This window comes from Triturus cristatus, chromosome 7 (genome assembly GCF_964204655.1).
Source record: "Triturus cristatus chromosome 7, aTriCri1.1, whole genome shotgun sequence".
NCBI classification, from domain to species: Eukaryota; Metazoa; Chordata; class Amphibia; order Caudata; family Salamandridae; genus Triturus; species Triturus cristatus.
In genome coordinates this window covers 1235906752-1235919705 of record NC_140590.1, presented here as the reverse complement: position 1 = coordinate 1235919705, position 12954 = coordinate 1235906752, and the positions used below count along the sequence as shown (strand labels likewise).

At 49.6% G+C, this 12954-nt stretch overlaps 1 protein-coding gene across 3 annotated transcripts in view; it reads left to right on the top strand.

The window, feature by feature from the left end:
* The window catches only part of LOC146811702 (uncharacterized), a 1283263-nt gene that overhangs the window by 687427 nt on the left and 582882 nt on the right, over nt 1-12954 (top strand). For all 3 annotated transcript variants that reach the window (XM_085614524.1, XM_085614523.1, XM_085614522.1), the window contains exon 8: nt 12631-12657. In XM_085614524.1, coding sequence (XP_085470650.1) covers nt 12631-12657 — 27 coding nt within the window. The remainder of the gene's footprint in view (nt 1-12630; nt 12658-12954) is intronic.

Genomic DNA, 12954 nt, shown 5'->3' with positions numbered 1-12954 from the left:
GTTATTCCTTGGCATAGAAGGAACCACCAGTGGGACAGCGCGCCCATTTAACCAGCCAATACTGCTTTTGGACATGTTGTCCCTCTTCATGACATCTGTCAGGCAGCTACGTGGGCATCGCTGCACGCTTTCACTAGACACTACTGCCTGGACTGCCAAGTCCGGAGAGACAGCTTCTTTGGCCGTTCTGTTCTCCAGGACTTCCTGGTGTGAACTTGGTTCACAGACCCACCTCCGGGGTTGTTATTGCTGGGGTATCTATTCTAAGGTAAGGAATCTATAACTAACTGTTTCTTTCAGATGAACAAGTTACTTACCTTCGGTAATGATATATCTGTAAGAAACAGGTTAGTTATAGATTCCTAACTGCCCTACCCATCCTCCCAGTTCTGCGAACTGACTTCTAGGGTTAAGGACTTCCTTTCAGGGCCCTAGTTTTGTGCACAAGTGGTCAGTGTCTTGCATAGCTCTGCGCTTCTGGCGTGGTAAGTCGTGTACAGAACTGACGTCAGGGTGCGACAGCCACGTCTATGTAGCTACTGCGACGTCATCCCGGCGACCCCTACGTCAATGACGAACGCGGAGTCGACCGGCGCTACCTTCCGACGTGCTGGGTTACTGCTGATGAAAAACTTTCCGGATCTAACCTGACGCCCGTGGGTAATTCTAAGGTAAGGAATCTCTAACTAACCTATGTTTCTTACAGATATATCGTTACTCAACGTAAGTAACTTGTTAATTACTGGCTGTGAGAAGCTGGAGAGTAAAATATTGATTTAGTTTCCAGGGACTTCAGGCAGGGCGAAAGTAACTTTTTACAAGGTACTTTTCCATGATATCTAGAAAAAATATGACTTCACCACATTGATTTGGATTTTAAATAACTATTTAAAAAATAGTTGTTTAACTAGCCCTATTCCTGAGATAAAGTTGTATTATGTAATATTGTTTTCCTGGGGAGCAGCCAACCCAGCTACAGTGTGAAAAGCTTTGAGGAACTAATCACTGTAAGGACATGAAGAACAAGAAACTTTTACGTGTCCCACATTTACATACCATGCACCCTGCCTTTATGGCACTGAGGACTACCTTAGGGGTGACCTGCTAGTACTTAAAAGGAAAAATGTAATCCTGTAAACAGGGTTTATTTTGACAGGGTGATTTGGCAGTTTAAAAACCTCTCTCCCAGTCAAGTCAAGTCAAAAGATTGCTTTATTCAGTTAAAAAATTTAAAACCATCAAAGCACAGGACAACATTTCATAGAGCAAATAGTTACAGTTACAAAAGTCAACTAAGACCACTAACGCAATACAAATTAAAACACAATTTACAACATTTCATGAATAATAAATAATACAGTACAATTGGCACATAATCACAATAAAAAGTATATCATCCAAATGATTCTACAATTTTTACAAATCCCATAAAACCGTTACTACTTCCTCAGACCACATTCTCCAGCTATTAAAAACAATACTAATAAAATATGGGGAAGTTACTAAAAAGACTGCGCCCTATTTCTACACCTAATGGCCCCTGTAATGTAGCTGGCTACCCCGAAGCATACCAGTGGTGACCCAAGCATTTGCAGATAAACCAGTGCGGGCCTCACTTGCCGAAATTACAGTTCTTAAGAATAGGAAAAATAAATTTCTTACGCTGCAAAGAGTAAAATTTACAAAAAAATACCAAATGCAACGTGTTTTGTTCTGAGGTGTTATCGCAAGGACAGGGCCCCCACGTTCCCTCTTTGAAAAAACCCTTAGGGTAAGCCAATAGCGAGGGAAGCATGCCATGCTTGAACCTTATTAACAAAAACAGATGAAATGGTTTGTTTATATAGGTCAGGTATGGCTGGATCTCTCTACCTATACTTAGCGTGACAAACCTCCTGACTGCCGGCTTTCCCAGTTCACCTCCTTCCCTCAGTAACATCGCTCTACTCAAGAACTGAGTCTTAAAGGCCTTTATCTCAACTTTACTCAACGCACTTGGTTTATCAAACAATTCGAGGCAGCCAAGTGACTCCAAATTGCATTTAATATATCGAAACCATGGGATAGACATGGCTTTGTCGAGAGACAAACAGTCTTGAATGATAAGTTGATTTAAATTCGGAGGTTGCTGTGCCCAAATTCTCAACCAACCTAATAATGGAGCCACAGAAATTTGATCAATAAGATAGCCTGCCCCCAGGTCTTCGTGTATATTACAAATAGGAGCAGATGGGGGGAGTGACAACATTTTCCGAAAAAAAGCATTTTTTACTGTTTGGATTCCAGTCGTAGCCTTGTAACCCCATACCTCGCTACCATATAGGGCCATAGGAACACACTTGGCTCTATATATCTTCATAAGAGCGGGTAGGGGTTTACACCCCAAACGTTTTGCAAAGCCCAACAGCGCTCCTGTCGCCCTAGCAAGAATGTTCTTTTTCTGGGCGCGTTGCATGACCCAAGATCTCCTGTCATCAAAGACAATCCCCAAATATCGGAAGGTCTGCACTTTTGTGAGCTCCTGCCCATTACAGTAGAATTTAGCCTTTTTCGCCAACCCACAACCAATTGACATGGAATGTGATTTTTTAAAATGTATTGTTAAGTCTAAAGAGACCATAAAATCATGAAATCCGTTTAAAAGGGCTTGTAGGCCTCTCGCGGTTCTTGCCAGCAGAACCGTGTCGTCTGCATACAATAATGCGGGGATCAATTTTGAGCCGGCTCTGGGGATATCCTTACTGGTCGAAATTAGAGCCACACCCAGATTATTAATGTAAAGCGAGAAAAGCAGGGGGGCAAGGATGCACCCCTGTCTTACCCCTCGCTGTACCTGCCATGCTTCTGACAAACTCCCGTCTTCATTGTAGCGGACGACTGCGGTAGTGTCCTCGTGAATAACCCCCAGGAATGATATCTACACAGGATCAAGCCCCAATACCACTAGGGAGGCCCATAATTTTTGACGATTTACAAGATCGAAAGCAGTGGACAAATCCATAAATGCTAGATGCAAGTCCCCCTGCTTAGCGACCGTGTACTTCCCAATGATGAGATGTAAATTGAGGCATTGACCCACTGTGCCCTTTCCTTGTCTAAACCCGTATTATAAGTCGGAAATTATGAGTTTATCTTCCAACCAATTTGTTAATCGAACGAGAACTACTTTACCCATTATCTTCATAGCAGAATCCAAGAGAGAGATGGGCCGGTAACATGCCGGATCTTCTCTTGACCCTTTTTTAAATAATGGAACTATAACTGCTTTGCCCCATGACATAGGAGCACCCGCCTTTGATACTGCGTTAAAAACAGAAGTTAAAATCTTAGCCCAGTACCTTGGATCTGCCCTATAAAGGTCCACGGGGACGCCGTACGGACCTGGTGCTTTGCCTTTTGCCATTGACACAATGGCCTCCAGGACTTCATCGTCCTTAAAATGAATTTTTGAGGCCTGTTTAATATCCCCGTAATTTACTGGATTAAGTTGATGAATCTCAGAATAAAGACCACTAAAGTGGTCCACCCATCTATCTGGTGGGATAAGACAGTCTTTATTTGTATTCTCCAACTCATCGAAAAGTGGACTATTAATGACCTTCCAGAATTGAGTGCTATTTTTCAAAACACTTGCCTCTGACAATTCATCCCATGCCATATTTCTTAACTGAATTTTCCTTGCCTTTATTACTTTTGTATAGGACCTTCTTGCCTCTATAATCCTGCTTGAGTCTTTTCCACTTTCTTTCAGTGCCAACAGGAAGGTGGTATGAGCACTAGAGCAGGCATGATCAAACCAATTTTTTAGTTTCTTAGGCCTTGGTCTCCCGTGGCAGGTTAGGTTACCCACTACCTGTTTTGTTATTCTCTCGAAAGCACCAAGGATTTCCACTGGTTGCGACTCTGTCGACAAGCATAGACTTAAATCCTCGTTATTACTATTATACAAATTCTCGAGGAAATCAGCCGGAGTGATAACATCCCATCTCAATCGTCTTCCCTGATTTTTAGAGACTAAGTTTAAATTAGAAATCATAGGCAGTGGATTATCCCTCATCAGAGCCTTGACGTTAATTTCCATAGTGAGAGGATTGTGATCACTTAAGGCATTTTGAGTGACACAAAAGGCACCTATTAAGTCCTTCAAAAGACAAGACACAAAAATATAATCGATCGTACTATAATGGCCTTGTCCGGTGAACGTAGGGGCAGGAGACAAAGATTCTTGTACAGGGGCAAGTAAGTGAAGGGCGGATACAATACTCTCTAGGTACATCCCACCCTTAGAGTGTTCAAAATGGGTAACCTCTTGAGGGCAAAGATCATAATTAATATTATCAAAACAATTGAGATGGGGGAGGAGCCTAGCGCGCAACCAAGATGGCCGCGTAGGTGCGAAGCTCCCGAGGACCTCCGCGACCTCCTGAATTAATCCTGATTATATCCTTTCTTTGACGAGGGGACTGTGTCTGTGTACCCGAGCTGAGGCGGCACCCGTTTTCCGTTTTCGAATCGGACCCCGGACACTGGTGGGAGCACCGCTCGAAGATTGCGGCCTTCTCCGCGCCGGCCCCCCGGATTGGAGTTGTGGGGCGATCCGGGGACAAAGCGAACAACAGCGGCGGGCAGGGCTGGGCGACTCGCGTACCCCGCGCTTTCACTTTCGCTTTTGCGCCCTCCTTGCCCTCAAGCGAGGTAGGGTTGCGGAGCGGGGTGCGGTGGTGAGGCCTTGTCCCGGTGCCCGGCTGACCCGCCGGCTGTGAGTTGTCCTGCGGTCCAGTGGTCACCCCCCCCCCGGAACCCGTGACCTGGTTTATCGGCCCTTTTGAGGAGATTGGCACGACTTTGGGAGTACGACATGTCTACAAAGCAAGATGGCGACCGGGCAAAGGTGAAATCGACCCGCCGTGGCCCGGCACTTCAGTCAAACAGTATGGACCGCTACACCCTCCAGAAGGGATCCCCAGAGGCACAGCGTACATCCCCCGCGGGCCCGGCTGAGGCGTCTGCTCAGCCCGCGGATCTGACCCTCCGGGACGTCATGGGCGCCATTGCCGAGATGAAGGCCTCGGTGGACCAGCGCTTTGATACTCTGGCGCAGAAGATAGACTCGGCCCTGGTGGAGGTGGGCCTGGTGAGAGCCGACTTGTCTAAAACAAATGACCGGGTCGATTCCCTGGCCCACACCACCTCGAGTCTCACTACAGACGTGGCGGCCCTTCAAAAGGAGGTGCACCGGCTTGGCCAGGCGAGCGCCCTGATGGACAGTCGATTGGAGGACGCCGAGGGTCGGGCCCGGAGGAACAACGTTCGCATTGTCGGGGTTCCGGAGGGACGGGAGGAGGAGGCGGCAGATTTGTTTGTGGAAGACCTGATCCTCACCCGTCTCCAGCCCCGGGGGCTGAGTAAACTTTTTGCGGTGGAACGTGCTCACAGGGTCCCCGGAGGAAGACCTAAGGCCGGAGCCCCGCCGCGGCCTCTTATTGCCCGGATTTTTAACTTTCGGGACAGAGACGCTATCCTGCAGACTTCCAGGCTACAGGGACCGGTCAAGCTCGATAATATGGACGTGAATTTCTACCCTGACTTTACTCCGACAGTCCAAAAGCAGAGACTGAGTTTTCTCGGAGTTAAACGTCGCCTACGGGACCTGAACCTTAAGTACTCAATGCTTTTTCCAGCTAAGCTGAGGGTGGAGGTGGATGGTCGCACGCACTTTTTTGACCGTCCCGAGGCGGCTGGGGACTGGTTGGATACTCTACCTGGGGATCGGGGCCGGGGGGGTGGGGGGGGTGCGGTTGGCGGGGAGGGCTCGCCGGGTCAGCACTGAGGGGTGAATAGTAGGCCTTGCTCTGGACAACATTCCTGTTACCATCCACTGACCGTGTATGTTCCCCTCCCATGGAGGTCGTGCGGGGTCCATTGGGGGCTTTCCCTCCTCCTCTGGGGGACTAGTTAGTTTTTCATCTATGGGGCGACAGGCACACTGCACTTTGGGGGGGCTGTCTGGGCTCATGCAGGGGTGCAGGGAGGGGGGAGTTCTGCTGGGATGGGTGGGCGGGGGTGGAGTGTTGTTTGTTTGCACCGCAAGGCGAACCCTTTACTGTATTGTTGTTTTTGAGATGCTCTTTGGGGGACGACTGATGGCTTCCATGTATGATGGGGGGTAGGGATTTGACTGTGTTATCATGGAACGTTAACGGACTGGGGGATAGGATTAAGCGTGGTGTGGTCCTGCAGTATCTGAAACGGATTTCACCAGATGTGGTCTTCCTGCAGGAGACACACCTTATAGGTAATTCCTTTCATGCCATGAATCGGCGAGGCTATCGCTTGGCGGCCCATTCGGGCTTCACCTCGGGCTCGCGGGGGGTGGGCATCATGATTAAGAACTCGCTCCCATTGGAGATTGATGAGGTGCGCCATGATGAGAGGGGACGTTACACTGTCTTGGTGGGTAGAATGGAGGGCAAAGTGGTCGTTTTTGTATCAGTGTACGTTCCGCCGGGGTTGCAATCTACCACGTTTGCGGACCTGGGGCGCCTCCTCCTTGACCTCCCGGGTGGGCTTCTGGTAGTTGGGGGAGACTTCAATGCGGTGGCTTCTGGGTCTATGGATCGTCATCCCCCCAGGGACCTCCCCCGGGCACAGGCGTGGCTGTCCGGCCTTTTAGATACACTAGGATTGGTGGATTGCTGGCGACTAAAGCATCCCGCGCAGCTGCAATACACCTTCCACTCGGGTGCCCATGGTAGCCTCTCGCGGCTTGATTATGTCCTTGTCCCTGCGGCCTATGCTGGGAGAGTGGGAGAGGTGCGCCATTTGGCGCGGGGTATTTCAGATCACTCCCCATTACTGTTGCACTTTGATGTCTTCCCGAGGGGGGAGGGCAGGGTAGCCCCAATCAATGCCTGGTACCTGCGCGACCCCACTATTCGAGCAGAATTGATTAAATCCTTGCAGCGGTACTTTGAGGAGAATGTGGGGTCTGTCCCTTCGGCTATCTCCCTTTGGGAGGCTTTTAAGATAGTTCTCAGGGGGGAGGCCCTCTCCCTTATCTCCCATGCCCGGAGGCGCGAGCGGGAGGAGGTAACCCGGGTGGAGGCCGAAATTACTGAACTAGAGGGTGACCTGGGGAGCGGGGTGACGGATGCCACATTGCATGTTCTACATCTCAAGCAGGCGGCCTATAGGGCCCTCGTCACGGAGGCGGCCAGGGGCCTCAGAAGGGAGCAACAGGGGCGACTGTATGATGTGGGTGATAAGGCTGGTAAATTGATTGCGTGGTTGGACAAAAAGGAGAGAGCGAGTCGTGTGGTTCCGTTGATCGAGAGGATGGATGGTGTGTGTGTCACCGAGCCGGACGCCATTGTCTCCTGCTTCGCGGATTATTTCCGCGAGGTGTATTCCCCGGTTTCTCCCTGCTCGGAGGAGGATTCCCATGCCCTGCTTCGGGATATCGCGCTGCCCTCCCTTTCGGTGGAGGACAGGGATTCGCTGGACGCTCCTCCCACCTCGGACGAAATTGCCCTTGCTATCCGCTCGGTCGCATCTGGCAAGGCCATGGGCCCCAATGGCATCCCTATCGAGCTGTATAAGCTGCGACCGGATGTACTGGCGCCCCACCTGCGCGCGATGTTCCTGGCGGCCCGCTCGCGGGGTTCCCTTCCGCCGGACCAGCGTCTGGCCACGATCGTGGTGATCCACAAGGAGGGGAGACCCCGTGAGCGGGTCACATCCTATAGGCCCATCTCGCTCTTGAACGCGGAGCCCAAAATCCTCGCCAAGGTGCTGGCCAACCGGCTGGTCGGCGTGGTGGGCGATTTGGTCCACCAAGACCAGTCCGGCTTCATACCCCATCGTAACACGGCCCTTAATCTGCGACGCTTGCACGGGGTGCTCGCGCGTGTCCCGTTCGTGCGGGAGCCGGCCATCTTGGCGTCCTTGGACGCCACCATGGCGTTTGATACGCTCGAGTGGCCATACATCTGGGCGATGCTGGCGAAGTTTGGCTTCGGACCGGGCTTCATCGGCTGGGTCAAGTTGTTGTATTCCGGCCCACTGGCGCAGGTGGTGGTGAATGGACGAGTCTCGGCTCCATTCGCACTGGGACGGGGCACGCGACAGGGTTGCCCCCTGTCGCCGCTCCTGTTTGCACTGGCCCTGGAGCCCCTGGCGGAGTGGCTGCGGTGGCATCCCTCCATCCGTGGTCTCCGCTGGACCCCCGAGCATGAGGACCGGGTGTCTCTCTACGCTGATGATATCCTTCTATATCTCGCCTCCCCGCGTAAATCACTGATCGTCCTAGTCGATGTTTTGCGCTCATTCGGTCGCAACTCAGGCCTCGTCATCAACTGGGGGAAATCCTGTGTATATGTGCTTGCCGGGGAGGCTCCGGTCCTACCACGGGACTGTCCGATCCAGATTGCTTCCCAGGGGTTTCGGTACCTGGGTATATATATTACTCTGGACCCGGAGGCCCGCTACGAGCGGAATTTGCTACCCCCCCTCCAGCGCTTGAGGGAGGACGTGGTGCGTTGGCGGCGTCTGCCGCTTTCGCCGCTCGGCCGAGCGGCCTTGTTTAAGATGATGTCGTTGCCGCGCTTTCTGTACGCTCTCCAGAACACTATGGACTTGGTCCCGGCGCGTTACTTCCGAGAGGTGGAGAGTTTGCAGCGTCGCCTGTTCTGGGATGGGAGGCCACGTATTGCCTTGGCTAAATTGACGCTTCCGTGGTACGATGGGGGGGTCGCCCTCCCGGATATTAAACGGTATTACTGGGCCTCCCAGCTAGCTGCGATTAATCATGGCCTTTACGGGCCCACCCTGAACCCGGCATTTGAAATGGACAAGATGCTCCTGCCCGGTGGCGACTACAATCGAGCGCTCTATTCTGGCGCGCCGGACCCTCGCCTGACGGGACCGACGCGTGTCATGGTGCGTGTATGGCACGCGGCTAACGCAGCTATGGGGTGGAAGGACCGTTTGACCCGGGCGTCACCGCTCTATGCGTCTGCGAGGTTGGGCTCCCTGTGGACCTCGAAGGGCTTCGAGAAGTGGGACACGATCGGTATCAGCACCGTGGGAGATCTCTGGACGAGGGGGGGATTCAAAACTTTCGAGACGCTGCAGACGGAGTTTCAGTTGCAAGGCAGTGAGTACTTTCGGTACTTACAAGTCCGCCACGCGCTGGGCTCCGTCTTCCCGGATGTCGCGTCCATTCCGGAGTCTTCCCCCCTAGAGGACAGAGTGCTGGATGGCCATGTCCCAGACAGCACGATCTCCCTTATATATAAAAAACTGATCAACGACCGATCGGGCCTGCTGACTGGCCTCCGCGAGGCCTGGGTTGCCGATGGGCTGGAATTGGATGACGAGGACTGGATTTCCGCGGTGGCCTCTCCGAAGGAGGTGGCCATCCCAGCTCGCCTTCGCTTCGTCCAGCTTAAGATCCTCCACCGGGTTTACGTGACGGGGCCAAGGCTTTTACGTATGGGCTTTGCTGAGGATGGACTGTGTAAGCGTGGCTGTGGTGCTTTGGCAACTTTCCTGCATATTCTGTGGGAATGCCCAAAGGTGGAGCGATTCTGGCGTGGTGTGCACGAGGTCCTGCGAGTGGTTACGCGTGTCGCGCTGTTGCCTGAAGCGAGGAGATGCTTGCTGAATGTGTGGGAGCCAACCGACTACTCGGTTCCGCAGACGCGGTGGGTGACTCTGGGATACATGATAGCTAAGCGTGACATTGCTCAATTGTGGGGATCCCAGAGGCCCCCGGCGGTGTCGGCCTGGAAAGAACACATGGATTGGTGTATGTTTCGTGAAAAGGTGGTGTATGTTGCGAGGGGTAAGCCTGGGGCGTGGGTGAAAATCTGGGGCCCCTGGAACGCCTATCGCGGGGACATCTGCGAGCCGCCACTGCTGCCGGCTGCCTCACCAGCTCCGTCCCCCTAGCCGACCCCCTCCCCCAGCCATGGGCACGTGGTTCCCCAGTCCCTGATCTGTTCTCATTCCCCTCTTCAGAGTTTGGCGATTGGTTGGGGTCCCCCACTTAAGGAGCGCGTGCTGTCACTTGGGATTGCGGGTTGCCTTGCGGGTGTGGTTTTTTGTGTTGTTGTGTTTCAATAAAAGGAAACCGTATTGTGGGTTTGGAGTTATGTGGCCTGCACTGCGGACATCTCCTGATTTACCCTTTTTGCACCACCAAGAGATTTTTCTGTATGTATGTCATATGCTTCTGCCACTCTAGCGGCCGGCCAGATGGTTGTAGGCCCATACCTGTAACTATTTGAGATTGCAATAAACGGTTTCAAAAAAAAAAAAAAAAAAAAAAAAAAACAATTGAGATGACATACACGAATATTAAAATCGCCAAAAAGTAAAAGAGAATAAGGTGTAACATTGTTTGCATCAAACTCGTCCAAAAATGTAAACAGTGCTTTTAGGTGCTCCAGTTCATCAGACCTGGTGAATAAGTTGTAAAAATTCACCACTAATAATGACGGCAAGTTGGCACCTTCAAGTTTAACAGCCAAAATGTTTGGAGAACTAGTCACTAACAACTCTGTCTTGTATAGTAACTTGAGACTAAATAATAACAAAAGACCCCCCCGTGATCTCCCCATAGTGGAAGCCACGGCATATTTATTAAAAGACTGGTACCCATCCAAATGATAGGGGTCTTTAGCCTCCCACGTTTCTTGAAAGGCAATTATATGGTGGGTCGAGAGAAAAGCCTTCCAATTTATATCGCCTCTTTTAGATCGCAAACCAGCGATATTCCATGATAAAGTCATAATTGTATTCATTATTGGGGTTCCCCCCCCCCGTGCCCCATCTCTTGTGTCACGGTATTCTCCAAGTTCAGTGAAAGGAGTTGAAAATCAACATCCTCTCTATTTACAGGTATCGTAACAGTCAAGTTACCAGTTACAATAGGAGGAACTATTTCTCTCCCATCCACTTGAACCTCCTCAGTGGTCATCTGGCTAGTTCCTTTACCACAAGCTATCTTTAGGGGTAAAATTCTGTCTCCAAAGCCATTAAGGTCAATACCCAGTCTATATTTCTAGGCCTGGGTCGAATTTGAAGTGTTGCTGCAAAGGGTGGCACAATGTGTACTGCAGCCCACTGGTTACATTTAACTTACAGACCCTTGGTACAATGTGTCTTATAGGTAAGTGAAATGTGCCAATCAGGTGTTTACCAATTTCATCATGTTTAAAAAGGGAGCACAAGCACTTTACCACTGGTTAGCAGGGATAACATGTACTGAGTTGTGTGACTAAAAGAAACAGATAAAGCAAAAATCTGAGGGACTATCCCAAAAAAGTCGGCCTTTTGTTTCCCTAATCAATGTGTAGCACATCATAAGCCATTCTTCTCTATATGCCATTATTTGGCGTGGTAAGTCGTGTACAGAACTGACGTCAGGGTGCGACAGCCGCGTCTATGTAGCTACTGCAACGTCATCCCGGCGACCCCGACGTCAATGACGAATGCGGAGTCGACCGGCGCTACCTTCCGACGTGCTGGGTTACTGCTGATGAAAAACTTTCCGGATCTAGCCTGACGCCCGGGGGTAATTCTAAGGTAAGAAATCTGTAACTAACCTATGTTTCTTACAGATATATCGTTACTCAAGGTAAGTAACTTGTTCATTACTGGCTGTGAGAAGCTGGAGAGTAAAATATTGATTTAGTTTCCAGGGACTTCAGGCAGGGCGAAAGTAACTTTTTACAAGGTACTTTTCCATGATATCTAGAAAAAATATGACTTCACCACATTGATTTGGATTTTAATTAACTATTTAAAAAATAGTTGTTTAACTAGCCCTATTCCTGAGATAAAGTTGTATTATGTAATATTGTTTTCCTGGGGAGCAGCCAACCCAGCTACAGTGTGAAAAGCTTTGAGGAACTAATCACTGTAAGGACATGAAGAACAAGAAACTTTTACCTGTCCCACATTTACATACCATGCACCCTGCCTTTATGGCACTAAGGACTACCTTAGGGGTGACCTGCTAGTACTTAAAAGGAAAAATGTAATCCTGTAAACAGGGTTTATTTTGACAGGGTGATTTGGCAGTTTAAAAACCTCTCTCCCAGTCTATATTTGTAGGCCTGGGTCGAATTTGAAGTGTTGCTGCAAAGGGTGGCACAATGTGTACTGCAGCCCACTGGTTACATTTAACTTACAGACCCTTGGTACAATGTGTCTTATAGGTAAGTGAAATGTGCCAATCAGGTGTGTACCAATTTCATCATGTTTAAAAAGGAAGCACAAGCACTTTACAACTGGTTAGCAGGGATAACATGTACTGAGTTGTGTGACCAAAAGAAACAGATAAAGCAAAAATCTGAGGGACTATCCCAAAAAAGTCGGCCTTTTGTTTCCCTAATTAATGTGTAGCACATCATAAGCCATTCTTCTCTATATGCCATTATTTCTTTGCAGCACTTCGCAGGCAAACATAATAAAATGCATTTAATCCAGTGTGTTCATGCCTAACTCTTCTGTTATGTCACATGAAACAGTTTTTTACATCTTTGCATTTACCCATTACTTAGTCTCTTTGTGAGGTGCAAATCCTTGCTCTGGAAATTGATGCCGGTTTCCTTTTCTTGACAGAGACAACTGCATATGAAACAACTTCAGGTATGATGGTCTTTAGTTATTTTTGTACATCCTAAAAACTTGCATTGCTTCCATACTCTCTCGGTAAGCATAGTGAACAACCTTTAATGGCTCTGTGAAATGCATGTGTACTACAACAAGAGTTCCCTGATGAAACTCTACTAGTTATTTTAGGAAATATAGACGTGTAAAACAGAAACACCATAATTGTCTAATACTACATAATGGACAGTTTTGAGTATAACCTAAATTGTATGCTACCCTCATTCTTTGTCTAGGTGCAGAAATAACAGATTTTGCAGTAACAATGCTGTATTT